This window comes from Phascolarctos cinereus, unplaced genomic scaffold, assembly GCF_003287225.1.
Source record: "Phascolarctos cinereus isolate Bilbo 61053 unplaced genomic scaffold, phaCin_HiC Scaffold_1;HRSCAF=81, whole genome shotgun sequence".
Lineage (NCBI taxonomy): Eukaryota > Metazoa > Chordata > Mammalia > Diprotodontia > Phascolarctidae > Phascolarctos > Phascolarctos cinereus.
This window is the reverse complement of record NW_027555514.1, coordinates 124,314,433-124,339,863: the sequence shown is the minus strand read 5'-3', so window position 1 is coordinate 124,339,863 and position 25,431 is coordinate 124,314,433. Positions and strand designations below refer to the sequence as shown.

Here is a 25,431-nt window from a genome sequence, read left to right as displayed (position 1 = left end):
AACACCAGGTGTTCTGAGAGGTAGCATCAATGAGTCAATTGAGTAGGATGTCAGGTCTAAACCAAGAAGCTGGCAGGGCTCTAGGGCATAGTACTCACACTAGAGGTGCAACCTTTCCAATAAGATGAACAAAAATACACACATAAAAGCAGACTTAATAGAATGACTATCCATTTCACCCCATGAGTCGCTTGGGTGGGTAAGGTACTCCATTGAGAACCTGCAGAGTTAATGAAGATATAAAATGCAAAATACATGTAGCATTAGTGTTTCTAAAATATGTACTTATATACTTTATTAAATTACAAAATATATGAAATACATTTTATAAACATTTATACATTTTATATGAGTAAATTGCCATTCTCTTGCTTGGCTAAATACTAATTAGCATAAGCATACAATATACGGTATTTGCCTAGGAAAAGGAATCTTTTCCAAATTCTCTCTTCTATATCTAGACTTTTTGTATGGGTGATAAAATATTTTGTCTTATTATTGACATACCCTTCTGTTTGTCAAAGTAAGCAATGCTCCAACAGTCTAAGGCTTTGCTGAAGTCACAGTGTCCTCTGGAGGCATGGCTTTGAATTTGAAAACCATATCATATTTTTATAGTACTTAATAAAAATGATTATGGTAATTAATGATGATGATGATAGATGACATCTACATAATGCCTTAACCTTTCCAAAGCTCTTGACATATTATAACATTTAATCCTCCTTTGAATCCTGCAAGGCAAATGCTATGGGTATTATTATCTTCATTTTATAGATGAAGAACCTAGAGGTTTGAGAGGTTACACTTAAGGTTATACAACTAGTAAGCACCTGAGGCACGATGCACACTCATGCCTCTTGACTGCAAGCCCAGCGTTTATAAGGTCTTGTATATATTGGCTGTTTAATAAATATTTGTTGATTAAATTAATTCATAATTAGTGGGATGAATTTAGAGTAATGTTCTTTTGTAGCACTGGTTCCAGTACCACAGCACCCGCCCTTATGCCTTCAAGTTTCAAAATAGCAATAGCATGAAGTGCTATATCCAAACTACAGGGTGGCTATGTCTACAGTTAGTATACTTGAACTGAAAAATCTAATCAATTAAATCAGTCCAACTGGTTGGTTGAATTGACCACTTATTTGACTAAAGTTTTACCAGTTATTTCATCATTTTTACCTTAGTGGGTTTTTTTGGAACAAAATTACCATACATCTCATCCTTGATTTGCCTTACTTTGTTTTTACTTTATGTTGTACCTAAACAGTTTTTCATTCTCCAAATTCGGGAAACCACCAGGTGTAATTCCAAGATATATAGATGGACTCAAGTTACTGTGCATGATAAAGACATTTTGTAATAGATAGGAGGAAGGGCTTGGCCTTGGAGTCAGGAAGATCCAGATTCAATTCTTTCCTCTGGCTTTCTCCAGCTATGTGGCCCTAGTCAGTCACTTCATCTCTGGGTACCCCTAGGCAACTCTCTTGCACTATAAATAGCAGCTAAGTTGCAGATTGGCATTAGTGGAGGGAGTTTCCACAGTAGGAGTTCCCCCATATGGATGAAATCACAGGCCCAGACCCAAAACAAAACCTGTGAGTAATAGGTATTGTCCTTCAATCCAGTTCTCCGAAAAGATCTATGTAGGAGTAGCCTCTTTCATAGCTGTCACTCCAGTGTTGTGGCTGTTGGTAGGGAAGGAACTCTCTTTGCTGCTGTTACTTCTAGTAGTATTTTGTTGCTATCACTGTCTTCATGGCTAAAACTACAGGATGACCCCTATAGATTTATTAGCAATAAGAAACTTCTTGAATCCAGATCTAGAATTGACAGGGACTCACACAAATGGAGTACCTAGATAACTAGTGGAGTGATAGGATAATACCTTCTTCTCCTCCTCCTCCTCCTCCTCCTCCTCCTCCTCCTCCTCCTCCTTTTCCTCCTCCTCTTCTTCCTCCTCCTCCTCTTCCTCTTTCTCCTCCTCCTCCTCCTCCTCCTTCTTCTTCTTCTTCTTCTTCTCCTTCTTCTTCTCCTTTTTCTTCTTCTCCTCCTTCTCCTTCTCCTTCTCCTTCTCCTTCTCCTTCTCCTTCTCCTTCTCCTTCTCCTTCTCCTCCTTCTTCTCCTCCCCCTCCTCCTTTTTCTTCTTCAGAAAGACAGAGCTGGTTAAATCTTCTCTAAGAAGCCAATCAGTGTTGGGTCTGTGAGTGGCTGTTGCCCTTCTAGCCTGAAGAAATAGGGAGACCGAGTCTTTAAAAAAAACAACAAAAAGATTTTGGTAGCTGTATTGAGAATGGATTGGAATGGAGAAAGACCTGGCAGGTAAACCAATTAGAGAGCTACTGTAGTAGTCCAAACAAGAAAAAATGAAGGCTTGAACTACAGTGGTAGCTTTGGGAGTGGAAAGGAGGGGAAGTATTTTTCCATGGCAAAAATGACAAGATTTGGTAACTGATTGGATATTTGGGGCAAGTGAGAGTGAAGAGTGAAGGAGAAGCCAAAGTTGCAAATCTAGGAGACAGAGAGGATGGTGGTCCTTTTAACAGTAATAGGGAAACTGAAAAGAGCGGAGGGTATTTTGAACATGTTGAATTGATATGCACGTTTATACTTTTTGTATTTCTTTGCATGCATCCTTTTAGGTCTTGTACCTGCCCATCCCCTTATCTCTATTAGCCGACATACCAGTTAAATGGCACTTAGAATTATTCCATTTCAAGCAATGTTAGCACTCCATCCTCTCTCCTCACACATGGTTGTTGCTCATTTATAGTACAGTTGCTCAGTGTATGCTGTAAATATCATGTAAATTTTATTAACCCACTGGAGAGAGGATTTCCTACTCCATATCCTTAAATTTTTAAAGGCTCAGAAAGGCTATGAGCAGCATCCCTCCAACTAAAGTCCAATAAGAATATTGTGAAGAGAATTCTGCAAAACTAGACAAATTTGAAATGCCCTGAAGATACAAAAAATATCAATGGCCACTCAAATTGCCAAAATAAACCACTCTGATTGTATAGTATTTTGAAATATTCATCATTTTACTTTTTTTTCTTTTTGAAACAGATAAAGACACAATATCTTATGTCAAGCAGATCTTTACAAATCCACATTTGGACCTGAATCCAGAATTTAACCCAAAGATCAGAGACTACTACTCTGAAGTCCCATTTGATGTTATAACAGTAACAATTGGAGCGGAGACTTCTAATTGCCAGTGCAAAGTACATCTGGATGAAAAGGCAGGGCCAAGGTACGGGGCCAGAGACGTGCAAGTATTGAATGGTTTCTGAATGATGGGAAACTACTAATAGATATTTAATTCAGACTTTGAAGTTTCATGAAATGTTGAAGATCTGAGAAGCAAGATCAACTGGGGAAATGATTAGAGTGTGTAATCATTCCTATGTCCAAAGGACATTAAAGGAATATATCCACCTTTATTGATTATACTTCACTTATCTACTCAATCCATATAACTTTGGAGAGGTGGTATGGGGCAGTGAACAGAGTGCTGTACTTGGAGTTAGAAAGACCTGGTCTCAGATCCCACCTCAGATATTTACTTGGTTCTCTTGGACACTTGGACCTTGTATCTGTATAATGCGGGCTAGAAAGGATGACCTCAAAGTTCCCTTCCAGTTCTACATAAGAATATGAAGTAAGATCACCTAGAATTTCAATTTGTATTTTGGAAAAACTACGCAGATATATTGGGCTATTATAGAGAATCTTGCTAGGTAATAATCATGAGAATCTTTTAAGGCCAATCTTTGCTTAAGGCAAAGGTTTTTTAAAAGCAGCAATCTCAAACATTTTGGTCTCAGGACCCCTTTTTATACTCTTAAAATTATTGAGGACCCACTTATACTTAAAAATTTCCAAGGAACTCAAGGAGCTTTTATTTATTTAGATTATGCCTATAAATGTTTAAGATATTATAAATTAAAACCAATAAAATTTGATATCTTTTCATTAATTCATTTAAAATAATAATAAACCCTTTGCATATTAAATACATTAATAACATTTTGTCAAAAATTACTGTATTTTGAAATTATTTTAAAATAACAAATAGTAAATTACTGTGTTAGTAAATAACATGTTTAAAACAAAATAATTTGGCAAGAAGGACGGTATTATTTTACATGTTTTTGCAAATCTCTTTAATTTCTGGCTTAATGGAAGACAACTGGTTTCTCATATCATCTTACACATTCAATCTGTTGCAGTTTGTTGCTTTGGTTGAAGTATATGAAGAAAATATGGCCTCACAAAATTATGTAATTGGAAAAGAGAGGAATATTTTAATAGGCAAGGAATGTTTTAGTATTATTATGAAAATCATTTTGACCTCATGGACCCCCTGAAAGAGGCTCTGGAACCTCTAGGCCAAGAGCCAGACTTCAAGAACCATTGGTTTAATGGTTAATTAACACTTCTGAGTACTGATATCTGTCCATGCAGCTCAAGTCAACAAACATTAATTATGTATCTACTATCTGGTAAGCATGTGCTAGGTGTTGGAGATCCAAGACAAATCAATGAAACAGTCTCTACCTTCATGGAGCTGCTTGCAAATATTCAGGAGGCTTCACTGTGGGGCTGCTTTTAGAGCTTGTTGCCTATAATTTACTGACTGGGAGGTCAGGTTTTCTAAGTCATTGATACATTTTTTCCCTTTTATCAACTATTTCAATAGGAGATAGTATTTCTGGATATAATTATGAAATTTAGTCAAACCCCACTAAATGCTAGTGTGCATGGACAATGATTTTTTTTTACATATTTTTCACACTCTCTTGAAAGAAATATATCACCTACATTTCTTTGGCCCTGAATTTAACCTGAGGATCAATTAATATAAATCAAATAATATGAATCATTTGAAGTAGAAACAGTGAAAATTATTATAATGTATGTCCTTTCATATAATAATAATGGCTAACATTTATATTAAAGTTTAAGGTTTGCAAAATTATATATATGTATATATCCTCTAAATATATACATACCCTATAAACATATATATGCCATATACATATATCCTAATTTAATCTTCACAGCAACCCTGTGAGGTAGGTACTGTTCTTATGCCCATTTTATAGTTGAGGATATTGAGACTGAAGGTGGTTAAATGACTTACTTAGGGTCACACAATTGAGGTAGAATTTGTGTTTAAGTCTACACTGATTCCAAGGCCAGTACACCATCTACTATGCTCATGGGCATGTGATTTGACACAGTATAAACCATGACATAGTCAGGATTTTACTTTATTTATTTCTTATTATACATTCCTTTGAAAATTATATACCTCAAAACTCATCTGCTTCCTGAGCACATAGATAAGTGTGCAATAAAATGTGTTGATCAATTTTTTTAAAAGTCAAATGGTATTACCTCTTATTTTTTTCTTTCTGTATTTTCAGTTTTGCAAATTATCCTCTGGGATTAGGAATGAACAAAATCCTAATTCTTGTGGTAGATGAATCTCAAACAGATGGGGAAGTCCTCAGCACTTACAGACTCACAGTTTACCGAGAAGACCGCCCAAGTCTACTTTATTCAGTGACTACATGGCATGCGGTTTTGTTCAGGTACGTTTTCAAATTTCCATTTCATTTATCTGAGTATGTTGTGTGTGCCCATGAAAAATGTTTAATAAGAATGGATCATGGCATTTTGAGTGAATTTAAGAGCAAATTGTAGTTGGACCAAATGGAATAAAACTTCCTAAATTTGTATGTGGAACATGTTACAATGACCATTTGCCTTTATTGTTTTTGATGATGCTCATCCTAGGTACTATATTTATCATGGAATGGCATGAGTTTGAGATTTTGAACTGGTAAGAAAGTTGGCATTGTGTTAACATTTCTGTTAAATCTTGCTGGTTTTCTTGGATTATTCATGTTTCGTTGCAATATATTAAGGGAAAATATTTATGAAGTACTCAGTAGAGATACAAGGATGGAGAGAAAGCTCTAGTGATATTTGAATAAGTAGGTTCATATGCTGACATATTCCTTGCTTATCTTCTCTTGACCTTCAGTACTGCTAAAAAAAACTTCAGTTACTTCTCTCATTTATCTACTCTCATTCATGCTTTTTTTTTTTGCAACTAGGGTCATTTTGGAAGAGAATCCCATTTTTTAAAATCTCATTAGTCTGCTTTGGTCTTCAGTTCTATTCTTCTCTCCTTAACCTTGATTTCTGGATAAGATCATCAGTTTTCAAGAAATTCCCATAAATGATCTCCTTAAACTTCAAGTTTATAGATTTGATAGAATCTATGATTCTAAATTTTGATTTAAGTTTAATCCTTTATGCTCTAGAAAGCATAATTTCAAGCAGGTAATAAAAAGTTCATATGATGGTAATGGGATCTCAGAAGAAAATGCATGTTGCTTCCCACCATCAAATGTAAGTTCCTTGAGAAGTCTGTCATTTGCCTTTGTATGTGAAAAGCCTGTCACATAGTAGACATTTGATAACTTATTGATTGTTACCTGTTGATTGATTGAGAGAGCTAATAAAGGTCTTATGGAATATGAAAGAATGGCTGGCTGATTGGCTGATTGCAGGTAGTATGGGTGCCATGTCTTAGGTGACCTATTTAGTACAGTGCTCTAATCTGTCTGTATTACATCATTCTCCAAGTTTCAATCTGATTCAAATCCTTTAACACAGATCTTCATTTCCCAATGAATATTGTTAATCTCCCATTTTTACTACCTATGACTTCAAATGTAATTCCATATAAAAAGATAAAACATGGAATGAAAGATTAAAATATGGTTAACTTCAGGTAGTCTATGTGATTCACTTTCTAACTGGAAATTAGTAAATAGAGCCAAAGTGGAAGAGGTCAGGACTCAATCAGAAAAAAAAAAGGATTAGTGTGGGTGTGATTGCATTTTAAAATTTAGATACAAGTAAATTGGGGGTAATAATTAATAATAACATTTCTATAATAATAGCATTTCTATAGCACTTTGAGTTTTACAAAGTGTTTTACATATACATTCTCATTTGATCCCCACAACAGCCCTGTGAAGTAGATGTTATTATTATCCCTATTCTACAAATGAGGAAACTGAGGCCCAGAGAGATGAAATGGCTTGCCCAGGGTCATACATCTAGAAATTCTGTCTGAGATAGGATTTGAACTCAGGTTTTTCCTGTCTCCAAGTCTGAAACTTTATCTACTGAGTCACTTATCTGCCAAATCTTCCTTCTCATGGACTATATAATTTCTTTCTTCCACAAAGAAAATAAAAGGGATGCTTTAGCTATAAAATGAAACCTGAAAAAGTATGCACATGAAACAGTGTTGAGAGTGATAGATAGCATTGTTTTCAGAAAATTTTAAGGATGTGGAAAATGGGCCCATATCACTTGAGAAAAACATCATAAAGTATTCAAGATAAAACTTGTTAGTTAGTTCTTGTTAGTGGGTGCTTACAATGTCCTGGATTTGAATAATCTGGTCTTGGAAATGTACTTGAACTTTCATTATTCAAATATACAGTAGAAATTAAAGCAGAGAGAGAAGAACCTCTATCATAGTTTAAACAAAATAGCTTTGCTCCCAAATAGCTATTGATTTCAGTGCTGGAGTAAACATGTATGGTGTCATCATGTAATTTTTTGTTATGAATTTTCACTGTCCATAGGGCAATATGGAACTTTCATTTTTTTAGTGTCTTGAAATAATAAACCACAGGTTAACATGGTAAGTAAGATTTTTCCTTAGCATTGACATGTAATTTTGTGACTCAGCTAAACTTAAAGAAACATGGTTGACTGCTCAGTATTCTAGTAATCCAATGGAATACTCTTCCATTGAAATGATTGATCATTTATTCTTCTGGGTTGGAAGTCACTTTTCTTTTTGGCTGAATGGAGTAGTTGAAAGAGCGCTGGGTTGGTTTCCTATCCCATCACTAATTTTTCTAGATTTATATCTGTGGGCAAGTTACAACCTCTGAGTTTTAGTTTCCTTATCTTCAAAATTAGGACAATAATATTTGCATTACCTACTTCTTCAGGTTTTTGTGAGGATCAGATGAGATAATTTTTTTAAAAGTTCTTTGCAAATAGTAAAGTGAATAATAAAATGAATTATAATTATTTTATATTACAGAAAATTTTAAATATTTATATTGTCTTTTAATATTTGTAAGATCTACAAGAAAATCAGAAATACATTTCAGGAATATGCATATTCCATACATAATACACTATGGAAAGGCTTTTAAAAGTTAATATTTTTAATAAACTCAGTGTGAAGTTTATATGGCATAATTAAGTGCTTAAAGAATCCTACATTTTTTTAATAAATTGTATTGATATCTTTTGCTTTTATATGTTTAAATGTCCTTCATAACTCACCTCTTCTTTCCCTCTCTCATACAACCATTCCTTATAGCAAAGCATTAAAAAAGAGAGAGAGAGAGAGAGAGAGAGAGAGAGAGAGAGAGAGAAGTCAACAAAACCAAATTTCAAAAGAATCTGGTATTACATGGAATGTTCCACACCTGTAGATTTCACTGCCCCATCTCTGGAAAGGAGAAGGGAAGGTCGCTTCTCACAAAACTTCTTTGGGGCAGAGCTTTTCTTCATTTTACAGCACTCATCTTCTATTGCCTTGTGATAGTTCTGCCATTCAAACTACTCTAATCATTGTGTCCATTGTTTTCCTGACTCTACTTACTTACTAAAAGCTGAATTAATTCCATTACATTCACGTACCACAATTTGTTTAGCCAATCCTTAATTGGTGGGCATCCAACTTTGTTTCCAGTATTTTGCTACACACATAAGGCACTACTATAAATATTTTGGTGTAAGTTGAATCACATGTTGTAATTGAAATTTTTAGTATATAAGATAGTCATATGTTAACTATGATATTATAGCACAAAATGATCATATATTATTTCAGTATGCTTTAATCTACTTTTTGATGTGTTCTGGTTATATAAAAAAGTTCATTTCTTTAAAAAACTTTTTAAACTATTGAGTAAATTATTTCTATAATATTTTAGAGGCATTCTAATTTATTCAATATTTATTAAGGACTCTCTAGCTAGTTCAACATTAGCTAGTATGTACTGCAAAAGTGTAGTGAGATTATATTCCCAGGGACACAAGTCCTTTGTAAGTGACTTGCTTAAACTTCAATATTGCCTATTTGAAACCACTTTTTCCAATGTTGTGTTTATTGATCAGAAAAAGATCAATTGACATTTAATTACATTAGAACCTGTGCTATTGAAATATATTGCAGAATGAAAATCAGATCACAACATCTAAAATGATCTTCTGAGGCAAAATGTTGCTTCCAGTAATGATCTCCTTGAGGACAGAGATGATCCTTCATTTTATTTGGTATTTTTAGTGCCTAATTCAGTGCCTTGCATAAAGAATATTTCATAAGTGGTGATTTAATTGAATTGAATTTAGTAATTTAGTACTCTTAGTTGAGGTAATGTAAAGAAAAAAAATCAGAAAATTTCCATGCAGGATAAATATGCCAAGGATTTGCCTGTATATTCTCTTATGTATTCATTCTCATCCATTTGTAAGAGTCATCTTAATCTTAATATTTGGCTTTATTGATATAGTAGTAGCATTGTATCCAGTTGAGTATCTTGTTTAGATGGCCGAGTGATATCTGTGCTTGTAGAAATGGGTCACCTGTTCAAGGGGCAAAAAGATAAATCTGGTATAAACTGATGGGGATTCCTTTAGACACTTTGCTAGGCAAAACTGACAGGCATCATCAGGAAAAGGTCAATAGCAGTGGTATGGTCTTTCTCCCAGCAGGATTCATTTAAAATTCTAATCCTGAGGCTTTTCCCCAACTCTCTTTTATGTTTTATCCCACTAGGATATTCTAATTTCACTGCAAACTGATATCATGATGAAGATTACAACACAAAGAAATAGTCATGATGATGTCTCCCATCTTCTAACAATTCTTAAGCATTTGAGAAATATGAGATTAGGTTCAAGGCTGTTCAGTTTGATGTTTTGATCTTTGAAGACAACTAGAACATCAAAATATTATCGGTCCCCCCCCCACGTCAGCAACTCTACAGCCTCATCAAATTAGGAAGAAGAAACTCTGGAGCCATCATTTCAGATTAAGTAAATTTAGATTGCTTTATTTGCAAGTGCTTTCCCTACATTTGTTTCATAAAAAGCTGAATTAAATTTTAATTGTGGTTTATTACTAAGTGGGAAATTTTCAAGTACCTCATCATACACTAGATTAAATTTTGGTTGCCATAAATTCTGTTATTAAATTCAACATCATCCTATAATTGCTAAAATGAGAATTTAGCCAATCATTGAGTAACTAAAAAAAACTCCCCAAAAGATAAAACCAATTTGTTAATTATCCTCATCTTTTTTGTTTCTTATTTTTCCCTCATTCCTAAAGAACTATTTCACTACCAAAACCTTTTCGAAAGAGAGGCTGGGGAGAGAGAACAAATCAATTATTCATCAATATTTTAAAAGTTTATATGAAAAAACGTTCATATCAATTGCTAAAATGAAGTTTGTGATTATTTGTGAATGTCTTTTATTAGACTCATTAATTTGTCGTCTTTTTGTTATGAGAAACCAGAAATATGAATTCTAATTATAGAAAGCAACAAGGTTTTTTGATTAAAAAACAAAAGGCTAATTTTTATTTTTATCTCAGTTGTGAAATTATGATGATAGACTGTAGAAAAAATATGATATTGATAAAATTTTGTTAGAAATTTACGGTATTTGGGAATTAATAAAACATATTATAATTTAAGGAAATTAAAAGGTATATATGGAAATATTTCTTAAAACAAGTACCTCCCTCCACAATCAAAGATTTAGACCAAATTGTGATGTCTATATGTGGTTCCTAAGAGATCCTCAAGCAATGATTCACTCTTCAATCTCTTCATCAAACATAGAAGATGACAAGGAATGCTCGATTTATTTGAGTAGTGGGAAGGGTAGAAGAGGAAAGGCTAGGAAGAGGAGATGTTCCTCCACCACACACAGTAGCAATGATCATTACAGAAGCATTAGTTACATCTCCTTATATCTGCAATAATAACTCTAAATCTTTCCCAGTTCTACAGAGATAGACATTGGTGCCACCATTGTCTCATGGGAACAAAAGGTGGTAAGGGAGACTGAGTGGTCTGGGACAATCTTAATGAATTACCTTTGTTAGACAGCTATTTTTGTTTGTCACAGTCACTGTAATGAGAATATCTCCATGTATATTGAGGGTTTCTTTGATAAAAATAAGTGAATAGCCATCTTTTCACCAATTCTATAGTAGACAACTTTGTCAGAGTCACACAATTGACTAAAAGATACAGATGACACAAAAATCTGCTGGTTTTTATTTCTTGCTTACAAAAAAAAAGCACTTGACTCAAGGCAAAATCCCATCTTAACAACTTTCTTCTTACAAGGTAACTTCTATGTCTATGTTAAGATCCTATAAGATTGCTTGATAGATAGAAACCTAGAGAAGATTGTGTTTGATGGTCCTTGGATTATTATTATGAAATAATGAGATTTATACTTCCCAAATATGCACCCATTTTCATGTAGGATGTTATGCCCACAAGATAAAAGGAAGAGAATTTTCTAGAATTGTAATTCTCCAGATGCTCCAGCCTACAGATAACGTGCTTCTTGTACCACATCTCAGAATACTACTGAGCCTCTTATGACATCCTTCCAGTGATGTTGTTTGGATGTAAGTCATAGAATGGCACAATTTCAAAAGAACCCAAACCCATGGTGACCCAAAGGGCAGTGTAGAAATATATAGTAGATAGAAATAGGCTGCAGCCTATTAGCACTGCTAATTTGTGTGTAAGCTATCACAGATACCATGTGACATTGGAAAAATCACTTAAACTCTCTTAGCCTCAGTTTCCTCATCTGTAAAACAAAAGGGTTGGACTAGATAATCTCTAAGGTTTCTTCCAACTCTAAATTCTATAATCTTATGATTCTACCAAATCTTTATCCTTTTAATCCCATGTTTTATGGAACCAAAGGACTAAATTTCATGGAGACTTGTGCTTAAAAAATCTAATAAGACTGGTGACAGAAGTAATGGAGATATTCCAATTTCATTGATGAATAGTCAGGCAAATGAAACTTCATAATGAACCATACTGTTAGGAAACTGGACAACTCCTGAAAGTCAAGCTTTTATAAAAGAGAAAGAGATCAACATATGATTAAGTTTTAGATCTCATTTGCTATCATTTAAGGATTGACAAAAATTCAAATTGACAGTTTCAAAGAGACCTTGGAGATTTACTCTGAAAAAAAATTAACTCACATCTTTTATCATTTTTGATGTGTGTCTCCATTTCATAGAGAGATTTGATAATCACAATCAATTTAAGAACTGTTTTGTGGCTGCAATCTAATAGTATTGGAGGAACAGAAAATAACAAGAAGAGATGGACAGACTGACACAGAGAGAAAAAAGATAGAGAAAGAGACACAGAGAGAAAGATAAAGAGGTGTGGGTATATAGAAAGACTGAGGGAGAAACAGAGAGATAAAGACAGATATAGAACTACTAGATATTATTCAAAGGATATAAACAGGCAAAATGGTAAAAAATTAGAAAAGACTCGTTCAAGTATGCAATATTTTAATTGCACTTTTGAAACTGGGATCATCAGCCACTTTCTCTGACTGGCAGCCACAGTGGAATTTGATGCTTTATTTATAAAGATAAATTGGAATAAGTCATTCAATTATGTGTACATGCTAAAAGAGGTACAAAGAGGATACTACTAGCCAAATTCCCTAAAACTCTGATTTGCTACAAAAGAATAAGGGAAAACATTTGTGTTACTGTGGTAGAGGCATGCCAGTCCTCTGCTACATTGCAATATACATGAGGGACCTAGATTCTTAGAGCTAGAAGTGACCTTAGAAATTATTTGCTCTAACTCTCTTATGTCACAGATGAGGAAACATAATTTTTCTCCTTATATAACTGAATCTCATTAAAGGAGGGTACCTTCAGCCAACAAATCCACAACTACTTATGAAACACATTATTTTATGGAAGTGATGGATCACTGGAGCCCTAGAATGGAGATATGAGGCTATAGAGAGAGAGAGTTCCATCATTTTTCAGTTGTGTCCAACTCTTTGTGACCCCTTTGTGACTTTACTTTCAGGAATTATCCAATTTCCTAACAGTATAGCCCATTATGAAAACCCCATTGTAGATATTCTTGGCAAAGATAATGGAGTGGTTTGCCATTTCCTTTCCCAAATCATTTTATAAATGAGGAACTGAGGCAAATAAGGTTAAATCACTTGTTCAGGATCACACAACTAGTAAGAGTCTGAGGCCAGATTTGAACTCATAAAAATGATTCCAAGGCCAGTGTTCTATCCACTGCGCCACCTAGTTGCTCTACATGTGGGGCTACAAGAAGTCTAAAATATTATCCCTGCTATTGAGTCACTTACAACCTAGTTTTACTCTATAGAAAATTCTTGTACATTCAATAATTCTTTTCCATAATGATGACTGGGAGCCATATTTTAAATAAAAGGATTACTGGTGTAAATTGTAAAGCACAATTACTAGTGTCGAGTCTATTTCATTGTACTTTAATTCTTTGATATTTTGTCTCTAGTAATCAGAACATTGTGTACCTTAGAATGTATGCTCCTTGAAGGTAGAGTCTATTATTTTATTTATTTATTTATTGTATGTCTCTTGCACTTTGCGTGATGCCTGACACCTAATAAGCATTTAAGAAATCTTTGCTGAATTGAACTGAGTTAAATAGAAAATAAAATCAACAAGAACAATTCTCTCTTATACCCAACCCTCAATCTTTCTAATTACTTAGACGTTTATTGCTTTTACTGTTTTCTCGAAAAATCAAATTTGGCCTAAATTTGTAAGTATTTCTCCCACCTTTACCAGTGTCAGAACTTTCCCTTTTATACTCTTACTTCTTTCTCCTATTTGTCAATTCTCTGGCTAAGAGAACACTAACAGGTTTCTGAGAGGGAAAAACTATAGTTCCCACTCAGGAACAGGCCCCTATGCTTAAAACAAAACATGACAAGAGACTTTATGCACTGTCATTTTGTAGAGAAGGTAACCCAAAAAACTTAGGTACCTCAAACAAATCATAAGCATTAGAGTCAGTACTTGAAGAGGCAGCTAGGTGGTGTAGTGGATAGAGCACTGGCCCTGAAGTCAGGAGGACCAGAGTTCAAATTCTACCTCAAACACATAACACTAGCTATGTGACTCTGGGCAAGTCACTTAACCCCAACTGCCTCACCAAAAAAAAAAAATACTTGAAACCTGGTTCCTTGACTCCCAGAGGTAGCACCATACCAAGAAGAAATGAATGTAATTTGAAAAAGAGGGGAGAAATGGGCACAATACTTTACACCCACTGACCGACTTTCATCCATCTTTCTCAGATTTCTATTAAGCAGTAGAGTCACAGATCAGTGCTTATTAACATGGATTTTCTTCCTTTCCTTTTCAATAATATCTTGAATTTGCATGTAAAGATTTCTCTCAGTGAAATACACCACGCAACATGTTTTGAATAGAGACTCAGAAAATTTAGATTTCATTGTTGCAAAGAAGCAAATTATTGTTATATAAAAGAGTTGGCAAATATACATAAAACATACGCCATCAATAACCTTCCATTTCTGTTTTGATGAGAAAACAGAATAATTCTAATTCACACATTCATAGCATGCCTCTTCTTACATCCTTTAACTATTTTTATCTTCTATCTAAAAAGGTTGAGTAAGGTTGAGCTCACAATGCAGTAGACTGTTGCTTAGTAAACTATTCTGAATTTTCTTGGTGGGGAATAAGGTGTTATTTATGTAAGATGATATCATTATTCATAATGACTAATGTATTCCTGTAGGTAGTAGAGGTAACACTAGGCAATAGTCTTACAGAGATTTCTACTGTCTAATGTTTTACTAGGCTAAGGAGCCATGCAATCTCTAATGTCTGACCATGTTTACTGTATCCAGTATTTAAATCTTTTAAAATAGTTTACTGACTAGAGCTCTGCTTAGCCAGAGTACTGTCACTGGTAGTAATCATTAAAATAGTTTCCAATATACAAACCTTTTGTCATTATACATTATTATACCCTAAAGCAATTTCCAGTTAATCATTTTCATCATTTGACCCAACTCAATACCTTGTATATCATGGGAAACAGATACTTTTTTTGTTTTAAAATTTTCTGTGCTTTGTTCATTTATGTTTATATACCCTAAATAACTGATGTACATAAGACCTACCATAAAATATATATTGATGGAAAGAATCTGCTATGTACAGAAAACTTGGAGCTATGTAAGAGGAAAGTATATTTAGCAATTTTTTAAAATTATGATAAGGAAATGAATTTGAGTGTAAGGTTCTACCCTCAATATCAGAATTTGATATCTAGCTAATGAGCTATAATAACAAGATTTACCCTTGATAATTACAGTAGAATATAAGCTCCTTGAGGGAAGGTGTGTTTTAGTTTTGTCTTTAGATCACCAGTGTCTTACACAGTGCTTTTTACAGAGTAGTTGCTTAATAATTTTTAATTGAATTGAATTGAATTGGTGAGAAATCTTGACTATATACAAAAATGTAAACCACATTTGATTATGGACATTTAGAAAAAACAAACAAACTAAAACTCAGTTCTTTTGGTAAAATTCTCAATTTGTCCCTTGCCATAAGGCAGGTCAACCCACTGACAACTGATTCAGTGTATTTAGAATATAGATTCTTTCTTAAACGTGTCAGGAAACTATAGGGCAGGCTGCTTCTCTGCTAGAACTGTTCCTTTAACTCTTCCGGGTCAGGATCAAGCTTTTACTTTCAGTCCCAGGCGAGAAAAATAGGGCATCAAAAAAGGTAACGACCAGTGAGAACAATAGGAATGAGAGAAGGGAGAATGCTGGGGAGAAGAAAAGAAAGGGATCAGGAATCTCCGACCTGTGTTCCACCACTAGATAAATATGAACAGGGATTTCTCCCATTGTCACACCCTTTAAAAGGCCCAGGCTGAATCTGTTCTTCCAGGTCACTACATTTAGTACACTTAATTGAACTTCCAGGCTTTTGAAGGGTTTGTTGACAGCACCCATTTAGGAGTAGTCTGAAAGAATTACTTCAGCTTTTAGAAGAGATTCTCTTATTCCCATGAGTGTCATACAAAGCCAGAGGACCTGGATGAACCTATCTTTTCCATCACTAACATCCCTTTGCAGACAGCAAAGGTTTGAAGGCCTCTTTAGCACTCCATTTTCTTAAGAAGCAGAAAGACAAGATGAGAGGGGGAGAGATAGTCTTTGATACCTTATGTTTCAGAGATTTATGAATTATGCTCTTGGGATGGTGATAAAAAACTCCCACTTTGTGAGTTAATGTATACTTAAGTTTCCAAAAAATAATAATAAATACTGAATTTAGGGGGGAAAACACTTTTGTGCTTAACACATCTGCTTCCCATGGTTCTTCAAATCACATCTACTTCTTTTACTGCAAGAAACACATTTTAAAAAACTACTGTTAACACAGGAGAGCCAATATAATATGGAACAGAGCTGGCCTTTTTTGGCATTGAGCATCATTAAGAGAACTGATGGCTACCAGGGATTACAGAGTTCTTTCTGAAGGAAGAAAACAAGCATTTATTAAGTACTTACTATGTGCCAAGCACTGTGTTGTGCTTAAATAAAAATAACAACAATATTGATATTTATTTACTTTAAAATACTTTAAGATTTGCAAAACATTACAAATATTGTTTCATTTTATCTTCACAACAACCATGAGGCAGGTGTGATTATTACCCCCGTTTTACAGATGTGACGAAACAGGCAAAGAGGGTTAAGAGCTTTTCCCAGGATCACACAGGTAGTTAGTGTCTGAGGTCAGATTTACTCAGGTCTTCCTGATTCCATGTTTTGTACTCTATCCACTATCTCATTATATTCTTACAACAATGCTGAGAAATAGATGCTATTATTATTCCCATTTTATAGTTGAGGAAATTGAGGCAGAGAGAAGTGAAGTTAAGTGAGTTTCTTAGGAATACATAGCTAATAAGTGTCTAATCAGGATTTGAACTCAGAACTTCCTGACTCCAAGCCTGGTGCTTTATCCACTGTGCCAACTGCCTCTTCTGGTATATATTCACATTAGTTTCTTTTTTTTTTCCAATTTTAAATTGAGCTGATGATTCTGACCACTTGGAAATCATGTTCTTTCTTATCTGGATATCTAAATCTTTTGAAGGAAAAATAGAGGGAAGGCATAGAGAAGTCATGAGGTGTAATGGAAATAATGGGGAATCAGGTAACATGAATTCTCTTTCCAGATCAGCAACCAATGAATGTTGTGACTTCCTTGAACTGCAGTTACCTCAACAATAATTTAACTAATATTTGTTAAGGACGTACTATAAGCAGGGCACTATTCTAGATCACCTCTAAAGTCTAACATATAAACTTTTCATGACACTAAAAAGGAATGTCTTCTCTATTTTTAACTCTAAAAGTCTGTGAATTTATGAATAATATTAAGCCTTTGAAATGGGAGTGGGGTGGGGAGGAGAGATGGAACTGAATGGAATAACTCCAGTTATCTTTAGAGCCTTAATTCTACTTCCTGATTTGAAAGGTTACAAACTGCTCCAGGGTATTTCATCCATTTTGTTCCTCTACTTCAATGATAGCTAACATTTATACAAGCTTTATAAAGTCAAAGACCCTGTGAGGTAAATAACACAAACATTAAGATCCCCATTCTGCATATAAGGAAATTAAAGCTCATTGAGATTAAGCTGATTTCCTGTAATCACATATCTAGATAAGGAAAGGGTAGAGGAGAGAAGCAAATAAGTATTTAAGTACTTGTGCCAGGCAATGTGCTAAGCAGTTTACAATTATCTCATTTGATTCTGTGTTAGAGCCATGGTATAAACCCAGGGCTTCAGATTCTGAAAACCAATTGTCTTTTCGTTATACCACACTATATTCCTTTCTTCTCTTTTTCTCTACCCAACCTTCTCCTTCTCTCAAGTCCAAAGCAGCCAGCACTGGAGGGGAAAGAACATGATCTGGTTTGGTGAGCTTGATTGAGATTTCATATATGTGTGTGTGTGTGTGTGGTTTCGGGGGAGGGATAGGAGAGAACTTTCCAGGTTCCCTTGTCCTCCTTCTTTAATCCCTGAGCCTCCCCCCATTTTTTAATGATTGCCTATTTTTACATCATAAAATAACATTAATGAAGTGTTCATTTGACATGGTGCTAGATTGTATACAAAGCACAGTAAAGCAGACAGTCCCTCAAGAGGCTCACAACGGAGCACAGTCAACATTGACACAGTCAGGCATATATTACCATTGGCCTCCATCTAGGCTTTCTGGAAGTGACAATGTATAGGGTTTGCTTTTGGCCAACTGCATTTATATGACCTTCTGAGGCCAAATCAGCCATGGAAACCTGATTCCCCTAATTACAGCAAGTAGTGGGCAAAATTATTTATGTATGACTGAAAGAGAGATAGATTCTTTTTCATCTGTGATTCTTAGTGTAATTATGACTTTCATAGAAGGGTTTTGAGGAATGAGAAAAATATGATCACCACTAAGATCCTGGCTTTAACTGTGTACCAGAAAATGCCTTTCAGGAAATGCAACTCTAGTTAAACATACCACATCGAATAAGACCTGTTTGAAAAGTATTGCGAAAGAGGAAACATAATCTTTGTAGTCCTAAGAACAAATTGAAAGAATAAGAGGATCAGATTTAGTCAGTATGTGGAGGAGAGGTATAGGAATAAAGAAAGCTCCTGTTATTAGATTTATGGTTAAATTGTGAAGAATTACAGAGATCCAGTTTTCATACCCCATAGGTATGGCTATGGCTCAATCAGACTTCTTAAAAACTCAAAGTATTCCCAATTTAGGCTCAAAGAACAAACCTGAGGATCATGTTGTCCTCCCTCATTTTTAAGATAAGGTAACTGAGACCCAGAGATGTTAAATGATATGCCTAGGGTCACGTAGTCCACCTCAAAGGGAAGATTTAATCCCAGGTTTTACTAATTCTACCACTCTGGCCGCTTTTTTTCAGATACATATAGGAATCCATATATGCATATAAAATCTATATTATATAAATATCTTATTATATCTTACATATATATACATATATAATATACATATATAATATACCTTCAGCTAGAACTATTAAATTTTAATTCAATTAATTTGAGTAAACTTTTATTATGTGCCTAGTATTTCAAGGTCTGATGCTAGGTGCTAAGTCTTCAAAGATAAGTATGATACAATCCCTGCTTTCAAGGACTTTAATGGGGCATTGGGGAAGACATATCCAAACAACTATGATACAGGAGTAAATATGATAAGTGCAAAGGAGAGATTCATAAAAAGTATTAGAAACAGTTTGAAGGAGGGGATGGAATCAGGTTGGGGGAGGCAGGTGCCAATAATAGGGAATGGAGGGGACACCTGAATTTGACGTTGAAGGACCAAAAAAACCCCTGATAGATAGATATAGAGGAATACATTACAGGCATGAGGGTTGGCAAAGGTAAAGGTACAGGGCTGAGAGGAAGCAGGAAAGGGGTGAGGAGGATGAAAAGTAGTCTAGTTTGACTGGAGCGTAGAGTGCTTCCAGGGGAGCCATGTGTGATCTGGCTGCAAAAATAGATTGGTACTAAGCTGTAGAATTACTTCAATGCCAGGATCGGGTGTCTGCACGTTATTCAGTGAGCAATAAGGAATGACTGAAGGATATTGAATAGAAGGGTAATGGGATAAATATGTAATCAGATGTTCTGATCAGATGGGATCAGAACAATATGGTAGAAATAGGGCTTCGAAACATTGTGAAGGATGAATTGGAGAAGGAATGAAACAGAAGACAAGGTGACCAATTAAAAGTCTGTTACAGTATTCTAGGAGAGAAAAGATGAGGTTGTTGGGGTTGATACAATGGGAATGGAAAGGAAACTTTGGATGTTAGAAATGAAAAAGGGGTAGAAGCCTACTGCAGAAATGCAGGGCAAAGGTCATCAGCTGTAGAGAAGAACAAATATCTCTTCTGTGGTAGTAGAAATGCAGGAAAAGTTAGCTTGCCCTTCCTCCTCAAACATTGCTTAGTGTCTTTTTGAGGCTTATGGAAGCTTCGGGGTAATTTGCATAGCCTAATTAGCTGTTAGGGACATGAAAGGAATTGAAAGGAATTCCTAAGGCATCTAAGAGGAAGGGTCAGGGGACTTGTGCGGGGAAGAAAGAAAGTTTGCACAATTTTTTTTTTCTAAGCAGAGGTTGAGTGTGGGGCTATGAGTGGTGAGTTATCTGTATAGAGGTGATCGTTGACTCCATGAGATTGTAGTGAGAAGGTTGAGGATGGAACCTAGTTGTTTCCACAACAAAGTGAAAAGGTCTTTTTTTTTTCTATTGTGGAAAAAATAACTACTGTTTAGGTAACCCCTGCTGCAGCAGGATTAGAGACATGTTCCATTTTCAAGCTAATAGGGTGCTTTTTAAAAAAAGTTTTCCCCAATTATATGTAAAAACAATTTTTAATATACATTTTTTGAAAATTTTAGTTCCAAATTTCTCCTTCCCTCCCTCACCTCCCCCTCTCATTGAGAAGGGCAAGCAATTTTGTATAGGTTATACACGTGCAATCATGCAAAACACATTTCCATATTAGTCATGTGAAAGAAAACACAGCCCCCCCAAAAAAACACACACAAAAATCAAGAAAATGAAAAATAGTATACATCATTCTGCATTCAGACTCCATCAGTTCTTTCTCTGGAGGTGGATAGCATTTTTCATCTTGAGCCCTTTGGAATTGTCTTACATCATTGTATTACTGATAATAACTAACTCATTCACAGATGATCATCATGCAATATTGCCGTTACCATGTACAATGTTCTCCTACTCTCTTACTTTGCAGCAATTCATGTAAACCTTTCCAGGTTTTTCTGAAAGCATCCTGTTCATCATTTCTTAGAGCACAATAGTATTCCATCATATACCACATCTTGTTTAGCCATTCCCCAGTTGATGGGTATCCCCTCAATTTCCAATTATTTGCCACTACAAAAAGAACTGCTATAAATATTTTTGTACAAATAAGTCCTTTTCCCTTTTCAAAAAAGATTTTCTTTAGAATATAGACCTAGTAGTGGTATTGCTGGGTCAAAGAGTACACACAATTTTATAGTTGATTGATATAGTTCCAAATTGCTCTCCAGAATGGTTGGATCAGTTCACAACTCCACTAACACTGTATTAGTATCTAAAGGGGTGCTTTTTAAAGTTCTAGCTCAATGGTTATGCTTTGGTTCTTCTTGCTTCCTTTTTGGCTATTTACTTTTTGTTAGTGTGGTCATTGGAGGATGTGCATGCGCCCAAGTTGCTGATAGCCACTCTATGAAAACAGAGCTAGGGGAGGAGGTTGAAAATAGGATTTAAGAAGGATTTGGGGAATTGTTTTGTAGATTTCAGTTTCTGTGCCATCTTATAATACCCATTAGGGCAAAGAGTCAAAACATAACTTTACTTTTTGGACAAAACATCACTGTATCTAGTATTCTCTCAAGAAATGAATTTACTTAAGTTATCCCTAGCCTATGTACCTCTCTCAGGCTGGAGACATCTGGATAAATAGATAGGTAATTACTGATTTCTACAAACATTGGCACATGTTACTTCATATGCTGAGATTTTTTATTCACAGTATCCTTATTATTCAAAGCCATTGATATGTTTTCTTTGGGAGGGCTATTATAAATTATTTTTGTTAAAAGTGAAAGATTGGGCCAATAGCTTGATTAGATAATTTCGAATCTATTTCCAAATGTATTTGGCAAAACAGGACATTTCCATGGGTTGGCATTTGTAGTCAGAATCAGTATAGTGGATGGGGGATTCCATACTGGTGGCTTTAACTAATCTCGGTGCTTTAAGCTGGTCCAGAACAAGGTCCTAGAGGAATACTTTTACCACAATATTGCTTAACACATTTAGAAAATATTCCTAGTTTGTCTTTTTTAAAAAAAATTCATCCACACCCTTTTTCAAGGTCATTCTGATGACTCTAATAAATGGACAACGGCCTTGCTCTCAAATGAAGAAGTCCTCTCCACCCTAGTGGGCCTCCTCTTCAACTCCTCATTGCTTAACAATGCACATTTTTACTTGATTTTCTAGTTTCCTCCTTCTCCTCCCCTGCATGTTTGTGCTCCAGTTGCAAGGAGGATCCTACCATGCCTAATGATCTAGAAAATAAAATATATACTCTACATGTGACTTTCACCCCACTGGTGATTTTTAAACGAAATTCCTGCTTAAGTTAAGAAGCCTCAGTTTCAAAGTTTAAAAAGTGGTGAAGGAAAATAAAGGGTTTTGAAAGTCATTTTTCTCCAATAAATATTTCATTTAATATGCACATATACATTATGGCTTATATATAACAAGCAGGCAATCAACATGCCTTTATTAATCACTTATGTACCAGGCTCTGTGTTAGGCACTAGGAATACAAATATAACATATCAAGTCTTTAAATACATAATGCAGGCTTTAACACTGACTTTTTCCTCAATAAATTTTAGTAAATTATGCTTAGCATTTGAAATCATCACATATTTAGGTTTTAGATGTAATTTTATATTAAATGGAATTTACTTACATCTATTTTTAATCTATCTTGTATTTACATATCTGTATGCATACTGTATCCATCCTTCCTTTGCTGAGAATGTCAGCTTCTTGAGGGCAAAGACTTTATCATTTTTGTCTTTGTATGCCCAGAGCCTAACACAATACTTGGCACAAAAATGAGTGCTTATTAAATGCATGTCGAATTAGATTGCACTAAATCACTCACAAATAACCTAGAGTAACAACAATAATAAACATTGCCATAGACTTCAAGGGTTACAAAGCCCTATACACATTATTTCAGCGTACCTTTTGTCTCCCTTATATGTCCAACCCTACTAAATTAGATGGCAGATTTTAGTAAAGAAATAGCCCAGACAGTGCCAGTAGAAGTTGCCTATGCATGTGTTATAATTTTGACAGTAGTCATTGTACCACAATAATTAATTCTGCATGTCATCTTCCTGGCAGTCTCAGAAGAGATATGGAGAAATAAAGGGTGATATATCTATATGAGGTGTGTTTTTTATTTTGTTTAAGTTTTGTTTTTCTGCCAAAGAAATGTAGGCTTTCTGTGCACATTATCTCATTAATTCCAGGGAGGGAAGAACAGCCAAGATCACCTTGCCAATTTAACAATTGAAAACTAAGATGCAAAGAAATAACCCATGTGAAGACATGTACAAGACATGTGTGAGTGTAAGGCAAGGCACTGGAATTTTTAACAAACATACCAAAACATATCTAAAGGATTGCTTGTCCTCTTCAAAATCACCTCTAAAGGCCATAACCTTACTCAGAACCAATCAGATGCCATAAAAAAGGCCACCTACTACTTTATAGTAATATCTCCTTTTACATTTAATGACATTTATTAAGTGCCTGCTATGTACCACATACATAGTGCTAGGTGCTGTGGGAACAAAGCCAAAGCAAAATAGTTCTTGCCCTCAAAGAGCTTACATTATGCTGGAGGCCATAATATGTACATAGGTAAGCGAATGCAAAGTTATGCAAACAACTTCTCAAATAGATTAATAACGGCATAGGGGAACAAGAAAGGTAGCCCATGAGCTGTACTTTGAAGGGAAACCAAGATTTGTGGAGCATTGATGAAGTGATACTGCATTCTTGACCTGGAGTACCACCTGGACAAAGGCACAAAGGTCAGAGATGGAATATCTTTCATAGAGAACTACTTATTCTGAGGTGTCAGACTCAAGGTCCATGGAGCCACACACAGCCCACAAAAACTGTCAGTTGTGGCCAGAACTAGATTAAAATGTAGTTGGGAAATGTTTAACAAAATAAATAAAAAATACAAAAAACCCCACAAAAACTCCAAAAAATACAAAAGTCAAAAATACATAGATAACATTAATTTATGGTTTTCTAAGTCAATATGTGGCCACAGGGATCTATTTCTATTTAAGTTTGACACTATGGCACTAATGGATCCATTTTTAATGGGTGATATTGCACATGCATGAAGAAGAGTCATATTAATTAAAGTACAAAAATAGATGGTTTCTATACTAAGGAGCTCTTTTAATGTAAGGCTGAGGATTTGTATTTCATTCTAGAGGCAATAGGGACCCATTGGAAATTTTAGGGTAGGGAAATGACATGGTCAGAGAAAGTATGATGCAGTAGGAAGAGAAGAAGACAAAAGGACAGGAAAGATGTGGGCTCAAATCCTTCCTCTGATACCTACCAGCTATGTGACCATGGGCAGCCACTTTACCTTTTGGAGTCTCAGTTTCCTCATCTATAAAATCAAAGTAATGGTAACACCCACACACAGGGTATTGTGAGGATCAAATGAGACACCTATGTAAAGTGCTTAGTTATTATTACTTGTGTTTTCAAGTTATCAAATTGGCAATTGTGTAGGAGGTAGACAGGGGAAAGACCATAAAAAAAGGAGACCAACTAGTGATGGGGTTAGGGACCAGACCTGTAATTTAATTGATCTCAGAACTCCAGGTGAGGAAACTCCCTCTACTGAGGTAGGCTGCTATCTTCTCTGCTACTCATAGTCTTAGAGAGTTGTCTTAAGCACCAAGAGATTACGTGACTTGGCCAGGGTACCATGGCCAGTATGTGGCAGTATGTGTCAGAGGCAGAAGTCCTAATGGCCAGTTCTCTATCCGCCGTGCTGCACTGCCTCTCAGATGTCATGAGGATAGAATCAAAGAAGTCTTAAAAACTAATTAGGGGAAGTGAAGGAAAGGGAAGGATTGAGGATAATGGCTCAGTGGCTAGAGCTGTGGGCCTGGAGTCAAGAAACAAGTTCAAAACTGGCCTCACAGACTTAGCTGTGTGGTCCTGGCCAAGTCACAACATCTGTGATTTTCTTGGACTCTTTTTTCTCATCTATGAAATGGGAATAATAATAGCACCTACCTCCCCGGGTTATTGTGATGGTCAAATGAGACAGTATTCATAAAATTCTTAGCATAGTGCCTGGCACATGGTAGGTGCTATATAAATGCTAGCTATTATTAATAATTATTGTTGTTATTATATATTATATATTATAGTACTATATTATATAGTATTATATTATTATTACTATTATTATTATGTCATGACTTGGGTAACTAGAAGAACAATGGTGTCATCAATCAAAATGAGGGAGTTGTTGGA

General features: G+C 35.2%; 1 protein-coding gene across 1 annotated transcript in view; it reads left to right on the top strand.

The window, feature by feature from the left end:
- Positions 1-25,431, top strand: part of CPED1 (cadherin like and PC-esterase domain containing 1) — a 421,919-nt gene that overhangs the window by 218,841 nt on the left and 177,647 nt on the right. The window contains 3 exon segments of the mRNA XM_020966339.2: positions 3,073-3,259; positions 5,439-5,566; positions 5,569-5,606. Of these exon segments, the coding sequence (XP_020821998.1) occupies positions 3,073-3,259; positions 5,439-5,566; positions 5,569-5,606 (353 nt within the window).